Genomic DNA, 14,100 nt, shown 5'->3' with positions numbered 1-14,100 from the left:
AGCGGAGCCGAGTTTGACCGAAGTCAGGAGTTTCGCACCCCTGCTATAGCCTATAGTTTAGAGATGTAATGACAGCGTTTTACACAAAAATAAAACGCTAATTAAATAACTTACCATATTCGAAACCTAAGAATAATATTGAGAATGGCAACATCGTGTTGTCGATCGTATTGTCCTTTTCTAGCATATACGTCCCTCTCTCTCTCTCACATTCCCACCACAGAGCAGTTGGTTTTGACAGGTGTTTGACAGTTACCGCCAAAACAAATTACCAAGTCATTGTCTCAAAATTATACATATTTACACCAGGCAGGATTAAAACTTTAGGTTTCGAATATGGTAAGTTATTTAATTAGCGTTTTATTTTTGTGTAAAACGCTGTCATTAAACAACTGTACCGATATTCGAAACCTAAGAATAATATTGAGACGTGTTTGTTATCGCCTGGTGGTGGGAAGACGCCAAGCCAATGTGATTATACATGTACTTATTATGTATATGTAATATTATTATATTACGAGTGTTTAATTAATTATGTAGTACACCCTTTATTTTAACACCTGTGAGGAGAGAGGTATTATGTAAAGCATACAATTTTATATACCATTATATTATGTTACTAACTTTACATTTCATATACGTACTTAATGTACTTATAAATGTTCAAAGAGAAAAAATGAGTCACCACAATGGTGCTATACTTAATTATATGTATGTGAAAACTAGGTAAAAGAAGATGAGATAAGTCAGTCTACTCTTCAAGGAGCATACAACATCTGTGATAAGGAGTGATGTAATTCAAGTATGAAAAGAATAAAATCATAAAGTACTCGAGTAGTTTTTATTTATAACTCCCAATTATTAACAAATTTGATAATAATCATCTAGTAAAGTAAGCAGTTGCAGGAATATAACAAGGACAAGACCTTTCTTATTTCCAGAAGCCCTCGGGATTAAGTAGACGAATATTTTAAATATTCGTTATAATTCACTATCACTACCCACAAAGTTAATATTGGGTACCTACTTACTAAAATGTCATAGGGAATTACTGAATTCCTTTAATGACTGTGAGTCAGTGTGAGCTATATACTTGGTTATAGCTATAAAATGCATTTAATCCTTTGTACGCTTTACTAACGCGAACGCGAGCTAATGTACCTAAACAAACCTTACTTAAAATTGTGAAGGTTACTTTGAGAGCTTAAGCCATAACATAACACTCATGTGGGCACGCCTAGTTATGACGCTTTTTGGTGCTCTTGGCGTTCAAATGGTTAATATAGAAATGCCACAGAACCTTATCAATTATATTTGTAAAGGTGCAGGCTCATTCTGCTTATATTCATGTTTAGCTATCATCAAGTGACCTTAATTGTACTCATTAATTTCTATATATGCAGTAAGAGTAGTTTACCTTATCTGGTGCCTACTAGTAGGCATAAGCTTGATTGGTTCTGAACGCTAAAGTGGTTTAATTTATGTAAACCATTCATAGCATTGCTTAATTCTGAATATTCAGTTTCCTCTTTCCAGTGTGTAAATTATTAAGAATAAGGTACTTAATTCGAAACCTTAGCTCATCGCATATGTGTTTTTAACCAAAATGCAAATTTGTGTGTTTATTTAGTGATCATACATTATTTGCAATAACTGTGCGGACCATGGGGTCCCCGACCTTTTGCCGGGCACCCGTGGGCCCAAAGCCAACAGCGCAGAGGCCCTTTAAGAGGGACCTATTTCATCCAATGATAGAGTCAACACTTTGTCGAATCTATTTGATATTTATGTATACTTATCCTCCTTATGAACTAAGGATAATTGTAACTTTTTGATATCAAATATACGCCGAATTGTCAATTATTTTATATTTAGAAATACATATAATATTACTGGATTTGGACCAGTGTGCTTTTGAATACTATATCTCTGGCCTACTATATAGGCTAGTCTATTAGCATCCCGCCTCCTGGAAGGCAGTCTACAGACTTTTTAGATATATATTCACAGTAGCGCTAAGTGTGTGGACCTAGTTTTCCGACACTTGACTGCATGAGATTATAGTGAACATTTTTTCAGGTCTCGGGCAAGAAGGGTACCTAGATAGGTTGAGGTCCTTAACTTGTGGATTTGGTAAGAGCAAGACACAGGCGGGGTGGAAATTAATTAATCCACCATGTTTCAAGAGATTCATGTGCATTGATGCCTTCAGGTTACGCTGTACAGACAGACTAACACTTTGGCAGAGTTTTGCCAACATATAATAAATGACTGCATTTGTTTGGATGTACATGTTCCACACCAAAGACATATTTACATATTTCAATCCATTTTTGAAAGTTTGGCGTTTCAAAATAGCTTCGCCTTTTCGCAAGGCGTGCTCCTGTTTCTCTATTTTATTGTGCAAGCGAACAGTATCACAATGCTATAATTTTGTATAAATTGAGAACTAGAGGGTCATGCCCTAGGTGTGACCGCCCAGAAGTTGTGCTAGAACCTTTCGTGCAAACCATTCAGTCACTGTTTTTAAAAACCTTTTGTAGTGGGTGCATTCCACGTTCTTAAATTTGTTAAACGTGTAGTATCAAACTATGACAAGTCATGATAAGTGAATTAAGTGGTAACAGTATCTGGTCCGTGCATAGAAGCACTTGCCCTTGAGGTTAGGGCATGGGTAGTTTATAATAAACTTAATCCGTGCATGGGAGCACTTACAATACAGGTGGTTTAAAACTTCCAGGGTCACAATACAGACATAAGGGTGTAAAATACATAATTCATAAACGCCCGTTGGCCAGTTTTGTATATTTTATTTCAAACATGCTTGTGCAGCACCGCCAGCACATAATAATTTCCCATACCATGGCAGTCAGGGATATAATAATTAAATAGGTAGGTAACCTTGGTCATATCGTGTACATAGGTAGGTACTCGTAAACATATTAACTGAAAGACAAGTGCTCTCGAGGCAAATATAATTTATGCAACTGTGAGCTGCTCTTACATTGGGATCATATGTATTTATTTCTAGTTTGCCTTAGCAGGCCTAGACTTCTAAGGTTTTTAGATATTCATAGGGCCGTTAAACGGACCTTTTGTACACCTTGAGCAGGCTGTTTGTTTCACACTATGAGTAATATATATTGTAAACATAGCTTATTTCAGAATGGAATCGTAAGCTCTGTCGTGTCGTGAGCTTACCGAGCCTGATTTAATTAGAGTCTACAGATTATCTGGACCTTGGAGGATTGACCACTCCTTATTCTAATTATCAATATTCTGCCTGGGCTTATAGTCGAAATTCAGCGACTAAATTTCTTAGTATTATCTATGCCGCCCAAGTTATGAGGCTTAGCGTCTCCAGACCACAATTTTATTTATATATTAGGTTGCAAAGATTTTATCATCTTTAAAATAAAAATGAGTCGAGATAGGCCTGGAATCTTAGGTTATTTTTTTTTTTTTTACCTTTTATGATTTTAGAAATGTTATTGTAAATAGTAAGTAGTTTTCACTTTTACCACAGTTAATTAGCCCAATTTTGGGTTTAGCCAACAGGGTGTTCGGGACCCTTAGAATAGATTGGTAAACAGAAATGAAAACTCTAATAACGAAGCCTTGCCTATTTCGACTGGTTTTTTACCCAAAACATTATTTTAAACCCTTTTTACTTTCTCTAAGAGGAGATATTTACAAATTCATCTTTGTAATATATTTTCTGATTGTGGCCTACTCGCTCGCTTGTGTTATAACCATATCATTTATATTTCTGTGAATATGTCTGACATGCCTTGCGCAGGCTTACATAGGTTATAATATCATCATCAATAACTTGACGTTAGTTTGTGAACGAATCAAAGATTCTTTGGCACACCTTACGCAGGTGGAAACATGACAGCCTTGCGCAGGCTTAGATAGGTACATAATATATTGGTTTTATCACAAATAACATGACGTTAGTTTGTGAACTAATAAAATATTCTCTTAGGCACACCTCACGCAGGTGGAACCATAACAGACGTAGGTTTAAGAATATCATTCAAATCAAATACCCTGTGGGTAATATTCCCTTAGTTGCGGGTTCCTTGCTCGACAAGGTGAAAGGCTTTAAGCAGGCTTTAACAGGCACTTTTAGACAGTGTCATTCACGGTGACTCGCAGATTTGCCAAAATTAAACTTTAACTCTACAGTTAACTAATATAATTTGACAATATGAACCAAACCATGCGTCTTCGTCAATGAATCAATCTAAAGATTCCCGTATCGTTAATGCCCTTCCAAATCACAGGCTTCCGATTTTATTTGAAACGTTTACAAGTGTACTATTTATGTAGGTAGGTAGGTAGGCTTAAGAATTGACCCTCTTGTATGTAGTTACGTATAGAATTAATAATCAAATTATTCAAATCCAAAATAACACAAGCACATATAGCAACTACATGCAAGAGTTCTTTCCTTAACCTTTTTAGGCTGTAAGTACCTGCTAAGTTATTTATTTAAGTAGGTACCTACCTACATTTTAACCAATTTTTTTTTTTTTTTTTTTAATCAAAGATCTAGTTGGAGAGATATAAGTTGGTAGATAAAGAGTGAAATACTTCACGATTTCGCATGTCATTCTTGCGCAGAGCCATGCTAATCTCTCTCTATGTCTAGTCAGATTTAAGTTTATGTACTGCCGAAGTACTCACTTTCCACAAAAATAAATGCAATGTTTGTGATGTAGGTTTGTTCGTTACCTTGTGTCCCTCAGAGCGGAAATAGAAGCCCCGCGAAGTGGGGCTTCGTCGACTCCTAAGCGGGTACACATTATTTATCAGCAAGTTTATTACCAAAAAATAAATTTTGCAATAAATATTATATTAACCCGGAACGGGATAAAAAGACAAATTGCTGATAGATACTTGGACAGATAAAACCTACACGTCTATAAGCTTCTACCTTCATACGTAGGTTCTACGTAACACGTATTAACTATCCGATCCTTTCGTATTCGAAAACACAAATCACTTGAAAACTGAAGGGTATGCCTCCACAGATCACCATTTAAGTATTATAATTTCAACCGTTATTATACACACACACAAAGATTTAAACTAACAAGACTCTGAAGAGACTTAATGTAGGTATAAAATTAAATTATAATGGTGACACGTGCACGCTTTACCAGCTCGATGTGACACGTGTTTTAGTATTTTCATTGGCATAGCCACGGTGCGCGCAGGCAGCCTTTGAAAACACTTGCACATCACTATTCCGGATTGTTTTTATTTGCTAGATTGTTTAACGGACAACTAAATTTAAATATTTATTTCGAACGGCAAAAGCCGTTAGAAACTGTTTTTCAATATAGTCAGCTAAACTGGGGTACAAATTCAAAAACTCACCAGCAGTTTAGCTTCACGACCTTCCAGATGGAAAAACAGCAAGCCAATGACTTGGTAATTTGTTTTGGCGGTAACTGTCAAACACCTGTCAAAACCAACTGCTCTGTGGTGGGAATGTGAGAGAGAGAGAGGGACGTATATGCTAGAAAAGGACAATACGACCGACAACACGATGTTGCCATTCTCAATATTATTCTTAGGTTTCGAATATCGGTACAGTTGTTTAATGTATCGATAGAAACCGTAAAGTTGTGAAAAAAGGAAAAGGTTTTTTTTACTATGGTGTCTTGCATTGACTTTCTTGTCTATGATTCGATCTATAATGTTTATGGGCATTTGAGGCGAGTGTACGCTGCCATTTTTCCACGATATAAATTGGATATAAAAGCAAATTAAAACAAGGTGAGCATGGACAGAAAGGTATTTCTTATATATTTTAAGTCCGTATCATACGCTTTACTTATAACGCATGCACTGTCTGATTATTTTTCGCATAAAAGGCTACGGATTACGTAATTTATGTTATTCCTCGTCATAACTTTAATACCTATCGTATCATGTATGACAAGAGCTAGTCTACGTACATTCGAAGGCGTCTCGGATTCGGGTCATTTAGAGTTGTTGTCTACACCGAAAAGTTATTCTGTTTGTAGGTGTGTGCATACCTACAAACTGCTCCAGGTTATGCGAAGAGGCTTATTAAAGTATGTCATATCGCGGCGCATGGGACGGCGGGCCGCCTGGCGCCGAGGCGGAGTATGCGCCGCCCTACGCAGGGGGCGCCGCCCCGCCGCCTCCGCCCGTCATGCCCACCACGGACCCCTGGACGGGCGTCAGCTACAGTCAGTATGGACCTCCTCCCACCTATGACTATCAGAACTACGGCGCTGCCAACTACAACTACAATTACGACGCTAACTACTACCAACGCCCGCCTGAGAACTACTATCAGAAATATCCTGAGTCGACAGATGCATACTCCTCCCGGGATGGTTATGACAATGCGCCCAGGCCGTCTACCCGGCCAAGGTCTCCTGCAGAAATTACTGTAGTAAGAAGACGTAGATCATACTCTAGAAGTGTTAGTCCTTTTGAAAAGAAAGATAGGGCATATTCAAGAAAAATAAATAGCTATGATGAGGTCCGGAAGACAAGATCTCATAGTAGGTCAAGTCGACTTAAGAGAGAAAAGTATTCTTCCAGTGACCGCTCCAGCTCTAGGTCCTCGACTAGATTGTCTCGTAAGAAGGTAAAGGGCAGGAGGACCTCCTCTGACTCATCTGGGTCAAATGACTCATATAAAAAACGAGTAGCTAGAAAAAGTAAAACTCGAGAACATTCTTACACTCCGCCTCTGAAGAAATCTTCATCACATTCTAGAAATAGATCAATGTCTAAACACTCACCAAGTAAGGATCATTCTTCCAGTAAGTCTCCTAGGTTAAGGACTGATAAGGAAAAAGACGTCAAAGGAAAAGGCAAATTGCTTCCCAGTAAGGACAAAGCCAAGAAAACAAGGGATGTTATAACTCCTCCAAGAAAAATAAAAGAGGAACCTAAGACCCCTCCGCCAAGGCAAAAGCAGTCATCAATAACTCCTCCTAGGAGCTATCAAGCTATCAAAAAGGAGCGATCAACAACACCACCTAAGAAAAAGCGCCCGACTACACCAGTCCGGAAAAATAGAGACAGCTCTCTAACACCACCTAAAAGTTATGCTAGGAGCCGGTCCTCTTCCAGCTCCGGGTCGGGTACTCGGTCGCCGACACCGAAGCCTAAAAGCAAACGCAATCGACGGTCGAGATCGTCTTCCAGGTCGTCGCAATCAAGGTCGAGATCCAAACCGCGCAGGTCCGAGCATAGGTCCCGGACGAAGAGTCGCTCCAAAAAGCGATCTGTAAGCAAGAGCAGCCGCCCTAAACGACGATCAGTAAGCAAGAGCAGCCGGTCTAAACGGCGCTCCGTAAGCAAGAGCAGTCACTCCCGGAGCCGCTCTAAATCCAGAGGAAGGCGCAGTAGGAGTCGATCGTCAAAGTCGCGTTCCCGCTCTAAGAGCTCACGCTCTAGCCGAAGCCATAGCGGAACACCGAGCGAAGAACGTCGAGGGCAATTCACTGTTGCTGACCGTAAGCGGTTCTGGAAGCTTCATCGTAGTAGGCAAGAAGAAAAAAGGAAGGAAAAGCCAGAATCTCCGCCTAAAGAGGTTAAACCTCCACCAGGGGCTATTGAACCAGCACAAGTTGATGATATAGAATATGGTGATCCACCAGAGGTTGAAGGGCCAAACTTTGCTGAACTTTTACCTGCTTGCCCCGCTGACCTTCAGCAACCATCGTCTTCAAAATCCAAGGGCCCGATACCAATTAAAAACGATGGCAGCTTTTTGGAAATGTTCAAAAAGATGCAAGAGGAAACTAAGAAAGTTGAGGAGAAGAAACCGGAAATTAAAAAACCGGTTTTACCGTTCATTGGGAAGAGGCGCGGCGGGCGCGTGCTTAAGACTGGTCTAGTAAAAAAAGCAAAAGCTATAGAAGAACAACTTGCCGATAACGCTCCTAAGGACGCTTGGTCCCTTTACATGCAGGAGGTTAAGAAATACAGAGAAACCTCCTGTGAGGAGGAACGCAAAACGCGACCTTTGGTTAAATAATGTAGCTGCTAAAATAAATGTAATGTCTGTCTAGTATACTTTAATGTTATAATAAAGTTAGTTTATGTTAAAGTACTTTGAATGATACTCGCTTTCTGGGGAGTAGTGCAAAATCTCGTATGGTTGAAATTGATTGAGATGCAACATACAAAATAAGGTGGATTAATTATGTAGGAAATTTCAAGCAATATCAACCACACGCAAGGTGAAACTTGCATTTCACGAGTATAAAGTATACAATTTTTTTAAGTTTGTACCACCGTTTGTATCAAATTTGAATGTTTTGATTTATTGTTCTTAATACTGGATTCTAATAAAGTAGTAATACAACTCTAATAAGAATAATAAGATATAAAAAATTTAAAAAGTTCATGCTTCTTTTTTATTGTTTTTATATGATAGATAATATTTAATAGATATCATGGGTAGATACTTATACTAAAAAATTTAAAATATTAACACAAATTTTGTAATCAACTTTAATGGTACAAACTTTAAGAATTGATTAATTTATTAGACTGAAAATATTACAGTATTGTCTTGCTCTAAAAATATAGCAATAACTATTAAATTCATCTTATGTACGAGTTAAATACATTTTCCGCAAATGAAGTAATTGTACTTCAACTTATCTTGTACCTATAACCCACGGAAGCACGAATTTGTTCTTGTATAAGTATTGTATGTTGCTATGTACAGTCGCCATTAGATATATCGGAGCGGCTAAGGCGTTCACAAATATCTGAACACGCCTCTATTGTCAGGGCGTTAGAGTGCGTGTTCAGATATTGTGAACGCCTTGGCTGCTCCGATATATCTAATGGCGACTGTACTATTTGTACTAATAACGAAAATATATGTAAAAATATGAGTGTGCATTTTTATAAAACCTGAGCGTATTAGGTTATCTTTATTAGGGAGAACGATTATAAAAGAAATTAAGTGAGAACAAAAAATAAGTTATGTGACAAATATGTAGTTAACACTTTCAACGGCAAGAACGCTTAAAGTCGTGAGGCAGCAATCCCAAAATAACTGACTAAGTAACTCATACATAATACTTAAACAATCTTTTCAAGTTAGAATACGACTTCTAGTAGAGATGTTGGCGTGAGTTTGACTTTATTTAAAGGTAAATCTTGGCGATAAAGGGGTTAAATGATTTTCCCTCTCGAATGATTCTAATTCTAATGTTCTTTTTTATTAAATTATGAAAAGAAAATTGTTTTTTTTTCCGTTAAGAATTCGGAATTTATTTACGTTTTTTAAGATCATATTAACGGCTCCACTAACCGAATGCTATGCTCAGAACTATTGGCACGAATAAAAATGTAGAAAGAAAATCAGACTATGTTTAAAGTCATTACATAAGTATTAAAATATTCGCTAATTAATTGCCGTTGACGCATGTTAATGTCTAATTAAGTCCTTACTCATTTGATAGTTCTAAAATCTAGCGTGATACAGTCAGGTACTAAGTATCACAAAAAAAAATACTGCACAGACTTGGCAATGGAGTGAAAGTATACGATCATGTTAATGAATGTAAATATTCATGTTTCTTTACAGTACTTACCTATATATTTTTAGAGCTCTTTATAGCTGCAAGAGCTACCTAGTTGGGGATTGGCCGACTTGGTTACACTTGTTGACCGGAGCGTAGCGAAGGTCTACGTTTCGACTGGAGCATTTTGCTTTTGTATGTCCGGATGTTCTCCTCTACAGGTCGCAATTCTTAACCGAATCTCGTGAAATTTTGTGACTGGATTCTATGTCTAAATAAAATTTTTTTGTCCGTCCGGTTTTTTGAATTTTTTTTAAATGGCGGAGTCGTGATAGCTCGCGCCTAAACAAATAGTGGTATCGGTACCATAGGAGTGTTTTCTTTTTGAGATATGTTTATAGATTTAATGGCCAAAAATTCAGAAAATTTATTTCGCTGGTTTCGGAGGTATTGAGATATTTCATTTTAACTAATTTTAATTTGAGAAGGAGTAGCTAAATTTCGTCAACCCATCTAAGAACTATTTGGCTCAGTTTGTAAACGTTCGCTTTTTCTGTTTGCACAGAGGGTCTGGGTTCGATCCCCAGTAATTGTATATTTATAACTTTTTGTATTTTTTTACACATAAATTTCGTATTGTTTTTTTTTAATTTACTATATTTAAAGCACCATGTTATTTAAAGCTCTGCTCGCGAGGTCTACAGCTCACAGAGCCACTAGTTACTAATACCTACAGAATTTCCTGTTAACACATTTCGGTGTAGACTTACCTATAGAAGCAGTGCAGTGCAGTGCAGTTCTGTTTAATAGCTCCATTCAAAGTGTGGTGCACATCACCTTCACCACAGTTTTTATTCGTGCCCTTTAGGTACACAAAATCAAAGCATAAGATCAGCCAGGGCAAATGCAACTACTCTAAAAATACAACAATAAATTCTAGAGCTACAGCCACTAAACTTGTAATCATGGCACATTTCGCCACTCGCCAAGACAGTTCTCCCATGGTGTAAGATAAGTAGCTCTAACTCTAGTCTTACTTCTTGTATTTTTAGAATAGTTGCAATGCAGTGGCTGACCTTACAAAGTATTTGGAACAACCGTAGCCTTCTCAATAGCGTTAAGATTTTTTTATTCGACATCAGCAGTGTATCGTGCGTTATTGTATGTACCATGTTTATCTCTATAGCTGGTTATTTTATACTGTTAAACATGACTTTAATAAAGGATTGTGAAGATATTTGTGGTTTCTTTGCAGCAAAATGCCTGAGATGATCAAATCGCCCGACCAGATCAAAACCGCGCCCTTCGACCCGCGGTTCCCTAACCAGAACCAGACTAAGTGAGTATTCATATCCTCCTATGTCCTGATGTCCTTTTAAAAGGTCAAATTCAAATCGAATTTTTAACTTTAATGGAATAAAAGAAGGCTCCAAATTCAAAACTGCTAAAATGACTCTGGGACTTAGGACTTGCAGTTATACTGCAAAACGTAATTCAAGTCCAAAAAAAGTAAGACAATGTTGCCACTGCAATAATTTGTTTGTAAAATTATAAATTCCTTTTGATAAATAATCACGCTAAGATAATTTATTCATTAGTAATTTTACTCCTACTATTTAAAAAAGTACTTTTATTTACTTATTTGTACATAAATACAAGACGCGACAGTAAAAAAATGGCAACATTTCTTACTTTTTTTGGTCTTGTATTACGTTTTGCAGTTTAGTCCCATTGTCATCATGTCAGGATCTGATGGGAGCCTGAAGATATCGAGGGAACTTTTATATACCCTACCTACTGGGTAAATTATGATCCTTGTCTCTTTTCCCGAAAGTCCAATAGAATATAAACCTTACATTGGAATCCTAAGGTTGAAATTCTATTGGCGCGTATGTGATCGTTAGGTGCTTGGCCTATGCCTGGAAAAGGGTTGAGTTTCGCGCATAATGAACATAGGCGCCTATTCTTTGTTTCTATGACCGTTTCGAAAACTGAGCCAAACGAGGTTTAATCGGTTTACGCAACACCTAACTGCTACTGCCCTGTTTTTATGAAGTCTGAAAATAAAATACCTACCTAATTATTCTAGGTAGAAGTTTATAAAGGCTTGTAAACCGTTGTTACTTTTCTAACGACCATATTTGTGAGAAGGGGAGGCAATAAGCTGTTACGGATTTCAATTCTTATAAAACGTAAACCACCAAAAACGTAAAATGGCCGTCGTGCCCTTGGTATCAAGCGCGACTACAATGGTCATGGTCTCAGGGTGTTAGTTTTATTTAAGTAATCGTTATGCTTTATCTCGTAATTGACTACCACCTGTACCTGTCCAATGTGCATTGCGTCTTACTCTCTCATCAAGCAAAATATGCGACGCAAATACACATTGGATAGATGGAATACCACCCTTAAGCATCAAATGAATACCTACAAAATGACAAGAAAAACTGACTTTACGCCATTACCATAAGGTTTAATTTCACCCAGCCTATTTTTATCACAACTCCCAACCATTCCAGATACTGCTACCAGAGCTACCTGGACTTCTATCGCTGCCAGAAGGTCCGAGGCGAGAAGTACGAGCCATGCCAGTACTTCAAACGCGTCTTCACCTCCCTCTGCCCCATCGATTGGGTTGAGAAGTGGGACTCCCAGCGTAGCGAGGGCACGTTCCCTGGCAGGATCTAAACTACCCATTATATACGGGCCAATTAATTGTACAATGAATGACATGGGTTGTTATGCAATAAATTGATCCGTAGTCTGGAACATTCTGTGTTAATTTATGTTACGACTTAGGTCAAAGTGATTTAGGAAATTAAATGAGTTAATCGAACGTGACGTTTTTCTTACGTTAAAAATCCCCTCTAAGTTTCGGGCCAATTTACGCGTTAAATTTTCGGTGTATTCTCATTTGTCCCGGCTGGGTACAGATGGGAATAGGTGCATTCATATGAACATAGCTGGGCATTAACTCGTTAATCCGTTAATCGTTAATTAACGAAGTTAAGATTTCGAGTAACGGATTAACTTTTAAGTTAACTTTAAAAACCTGTAACGGACTTGTTAACTTCCGTTAACTTTTCTTAAGTCCGTTAATCGTTAATACCTAAGTAGCTACTCACACCAAGGCGGCGCGTTGCCTCAAACATAACACTAGTATACCTTCGAGTGCTGCTGTGGAACGCCTGTTTTCGGCGGGAAAAGATATTTTTTCTCCAAAGCGGGCGTCGCTATCAGACGACAATATTAATATGTTCATGAAGGGGAACATGCACCTTATGGCAGATGCTAGCGAATGATATTTTTATTGGCTATGCTATTATTAATGAATGGTAATCATTACTTAATTAGTAGATTAGTCTTTAATAAAAATCAAAATTTATGATTATTTCTCCTAGTTTTATTTCTTATTGCGAATATTTACGATTTCGAGTTAACGATTAACTTTAACTTCCGTCCCCGCCTCATAATATGTATGGCTGCGGTGACAAATGGGAGTACACCGAATTTTCAAACCCTTTGTAGGTACAGTAAGGGCAACCACATAAAACTCAAAAGTCGTACTGTATACTCTGCTTTGTACCACACTTCGTGCGTATGCGCTCATTGAAAATACTTACCTTTCGACCCTTGTAAAAAGCCACTGCAGTGGTACTCACTCTACTTTCTATAGATATAATTAATTGGATATCTTATTGGAAATAATACAACAAAATTCAAATGCCACAACATTTATTAACAATCATTAATAATAATCCTGCGTCTGAGTGTAATCGGACGGCGGCACCCAATCATCGCTACCGTCGCTCGCGAACGGGTCCTCATCTTCCGAATCCTGGGAGTCCATCTTGGGCAGGGGCTTCCGGGCTCTTTTCGTTGTTAGAATCAGGTTCTGAGGGGACCCAGGGCTTCCAGCTGATTCAGGGTCAGAGTCAGACCCTGATACTGATTGGGATGCCCGCTGGCGCTTTTTCGCTTTCGGCCTTTGACCTAAACATAATGTCTTTGTAGTCATCAGTTTAAATAATCCTCCTTAATTCTTCTCATTAATCGAGTAGCCAACTAGAAGTAGTGGACTTTGAAATGTGTTTCCAGAGGCTTTAGGAAATAGCCCGAGATTTACTTAATGTTAAATATATACATAGGATCGTTTGTGTGAACAAAATAATTTCCAGCTTATAAATCAAGTCTCTATTTATATTGGATTTTACCAAGCCTTCGCCAATTAAGTTCTTAGAGTGAGACAGACTCAAATTGCAATATACTCGGCCCAACTTTCTTAGTGCTGCATCTGTCATGGTATCTAGAATCTTAATACGACGCATTAGAACTCATAATCGAAGTCGACACTGTCCCCGTCATCGTCCTCAACTTGGAAGTGGTCGTCGTAAAAGTTGACCGCGTGAGCGTTGATGTAGAACACGTTCCCGTGCCTTTCCACGACCTGCGCACCTGCTGGGAACATAGGGTACGGTTAGGCCTATAGATGTGCAAGTTGGGTATTATTGTATTACACTATAGTACGAGTAGGTGCTTTTATACTTTTTACCGGGAA

The 14,100-nt window shown here is 38.1% G+C and overlaps 2 protein-coding genes and 1 non-coding gene across 6 annotated transcripts in view; 1 reads left to right on the top strand and 2 right to left on the bottom strand.

The window, feature by feature from the left end:
• Positions 1-14,100, bottom strand: part of LOC134795346 (aprataxin and PNK-like factor) — a 122,182-nt gene that overhangs the window by 103,635 nt on the left and 4,447 nt on the right. Inside the window, exon 7 of one of the 3 annotated variants that reach the window (XM_063767167.1) lies at positions 13,273-13,535. In XM_063767167.1, coding sequence (XP_063623237.1) covers positions 13,291-13,535 — 245 coding nt within the window. In that variant the 3' untranslated portion in view covers positions 13,273-13,290. Of the gene's footprint in view, positions 1-13,272; positions 13,536-13,820; positions 14,001-14,100 lie in introns of all 3 variants that reach the window. The other 2 variants (XM_063767168.1, XM_063767169.1) reach the window with 2 other exon arrangements.
• On the bottom strand, positions 4,585-4,688 carry LOC134795914 (U6 spliceosomal RNA). Its single transcript, XR_010144879.1, has one exon. It is a non-coding gene; the product is annotated as a U6 spliceosomal RNA (small nuclear RNA).
• On the top strand, positions 5,641-12,373 carry LOC134795340 (cytochrome c oxidase subunit 6B2). Of its 2 annotated transcripts, none has more exons than XM_063767158.1 (3): positions 5,641-5,790; positions 10,798-10,881; positions 12,062-12,373. In XM_063767158.1, the coding sequence occupies exons 2-3, from the start codon at positions 10,802-10,804 to the stop codon at positions 12,228-12,230; spliced, it is 249 nt and encodes an 82-aa protein (XP_063623228.1). In that variant the 5' UTR covers positions 5,641-5,790; positions 10,798-10,801; the 3' UTR covers positions 12,231-12,373. The 2 variants fall into 2 exon arrangements, with proteins under 2 accessions (XP_063623228.1, XP_063623229.1); XM_063767159.1 differs by lacking the exon at positions 5,641-5,790 and adding an exon at positions 6,040-6,637 and having other exon boundaries at positions 10,832-10,881.

This window comes from Cydia splendana, chromosome 12 (assembly GCF_910591565.1).
Source record: "Cydia splendana chromosome 12, ilCydSple1.2, whole genome shotgun sequence".
In the NCBI taxonomy this organism is placed as follows: Eukaryota; Metazoa; Arthropoda; class Insecta; order Lepidoptera; family Tortricidae; genus Cydia; species Cydia splendana.
The sequence above is the reverse complement of the archived record's forward strand: the minus strand, read 5'-3'. Positions and strand labels throughout refer to the sequence as shown.

Coding starts and splice junctions, on each gene's coding strand:
- LOC134795340 (XM_063767159.1), top strand. CDS start 6,095: ATGTCATATCGCGGCGCATGGGACGGCGGGCCGCCTGGCGCCGAGGCG. Junction 6,638..10,831: donor CTAGATTGTCTCGTAAGAAG/GTAAAGGGCAGG, acceptor TCGCCCGACCAG/ATCAAAACCGCGCCCTTCGA. Junction 10,882..12,061: donor CCTAACCAGAACCAGACTAA/GTGAGTATTCAT, acceptor CAACCATTCCAG/ATACTGCTACCAGAGCTACC.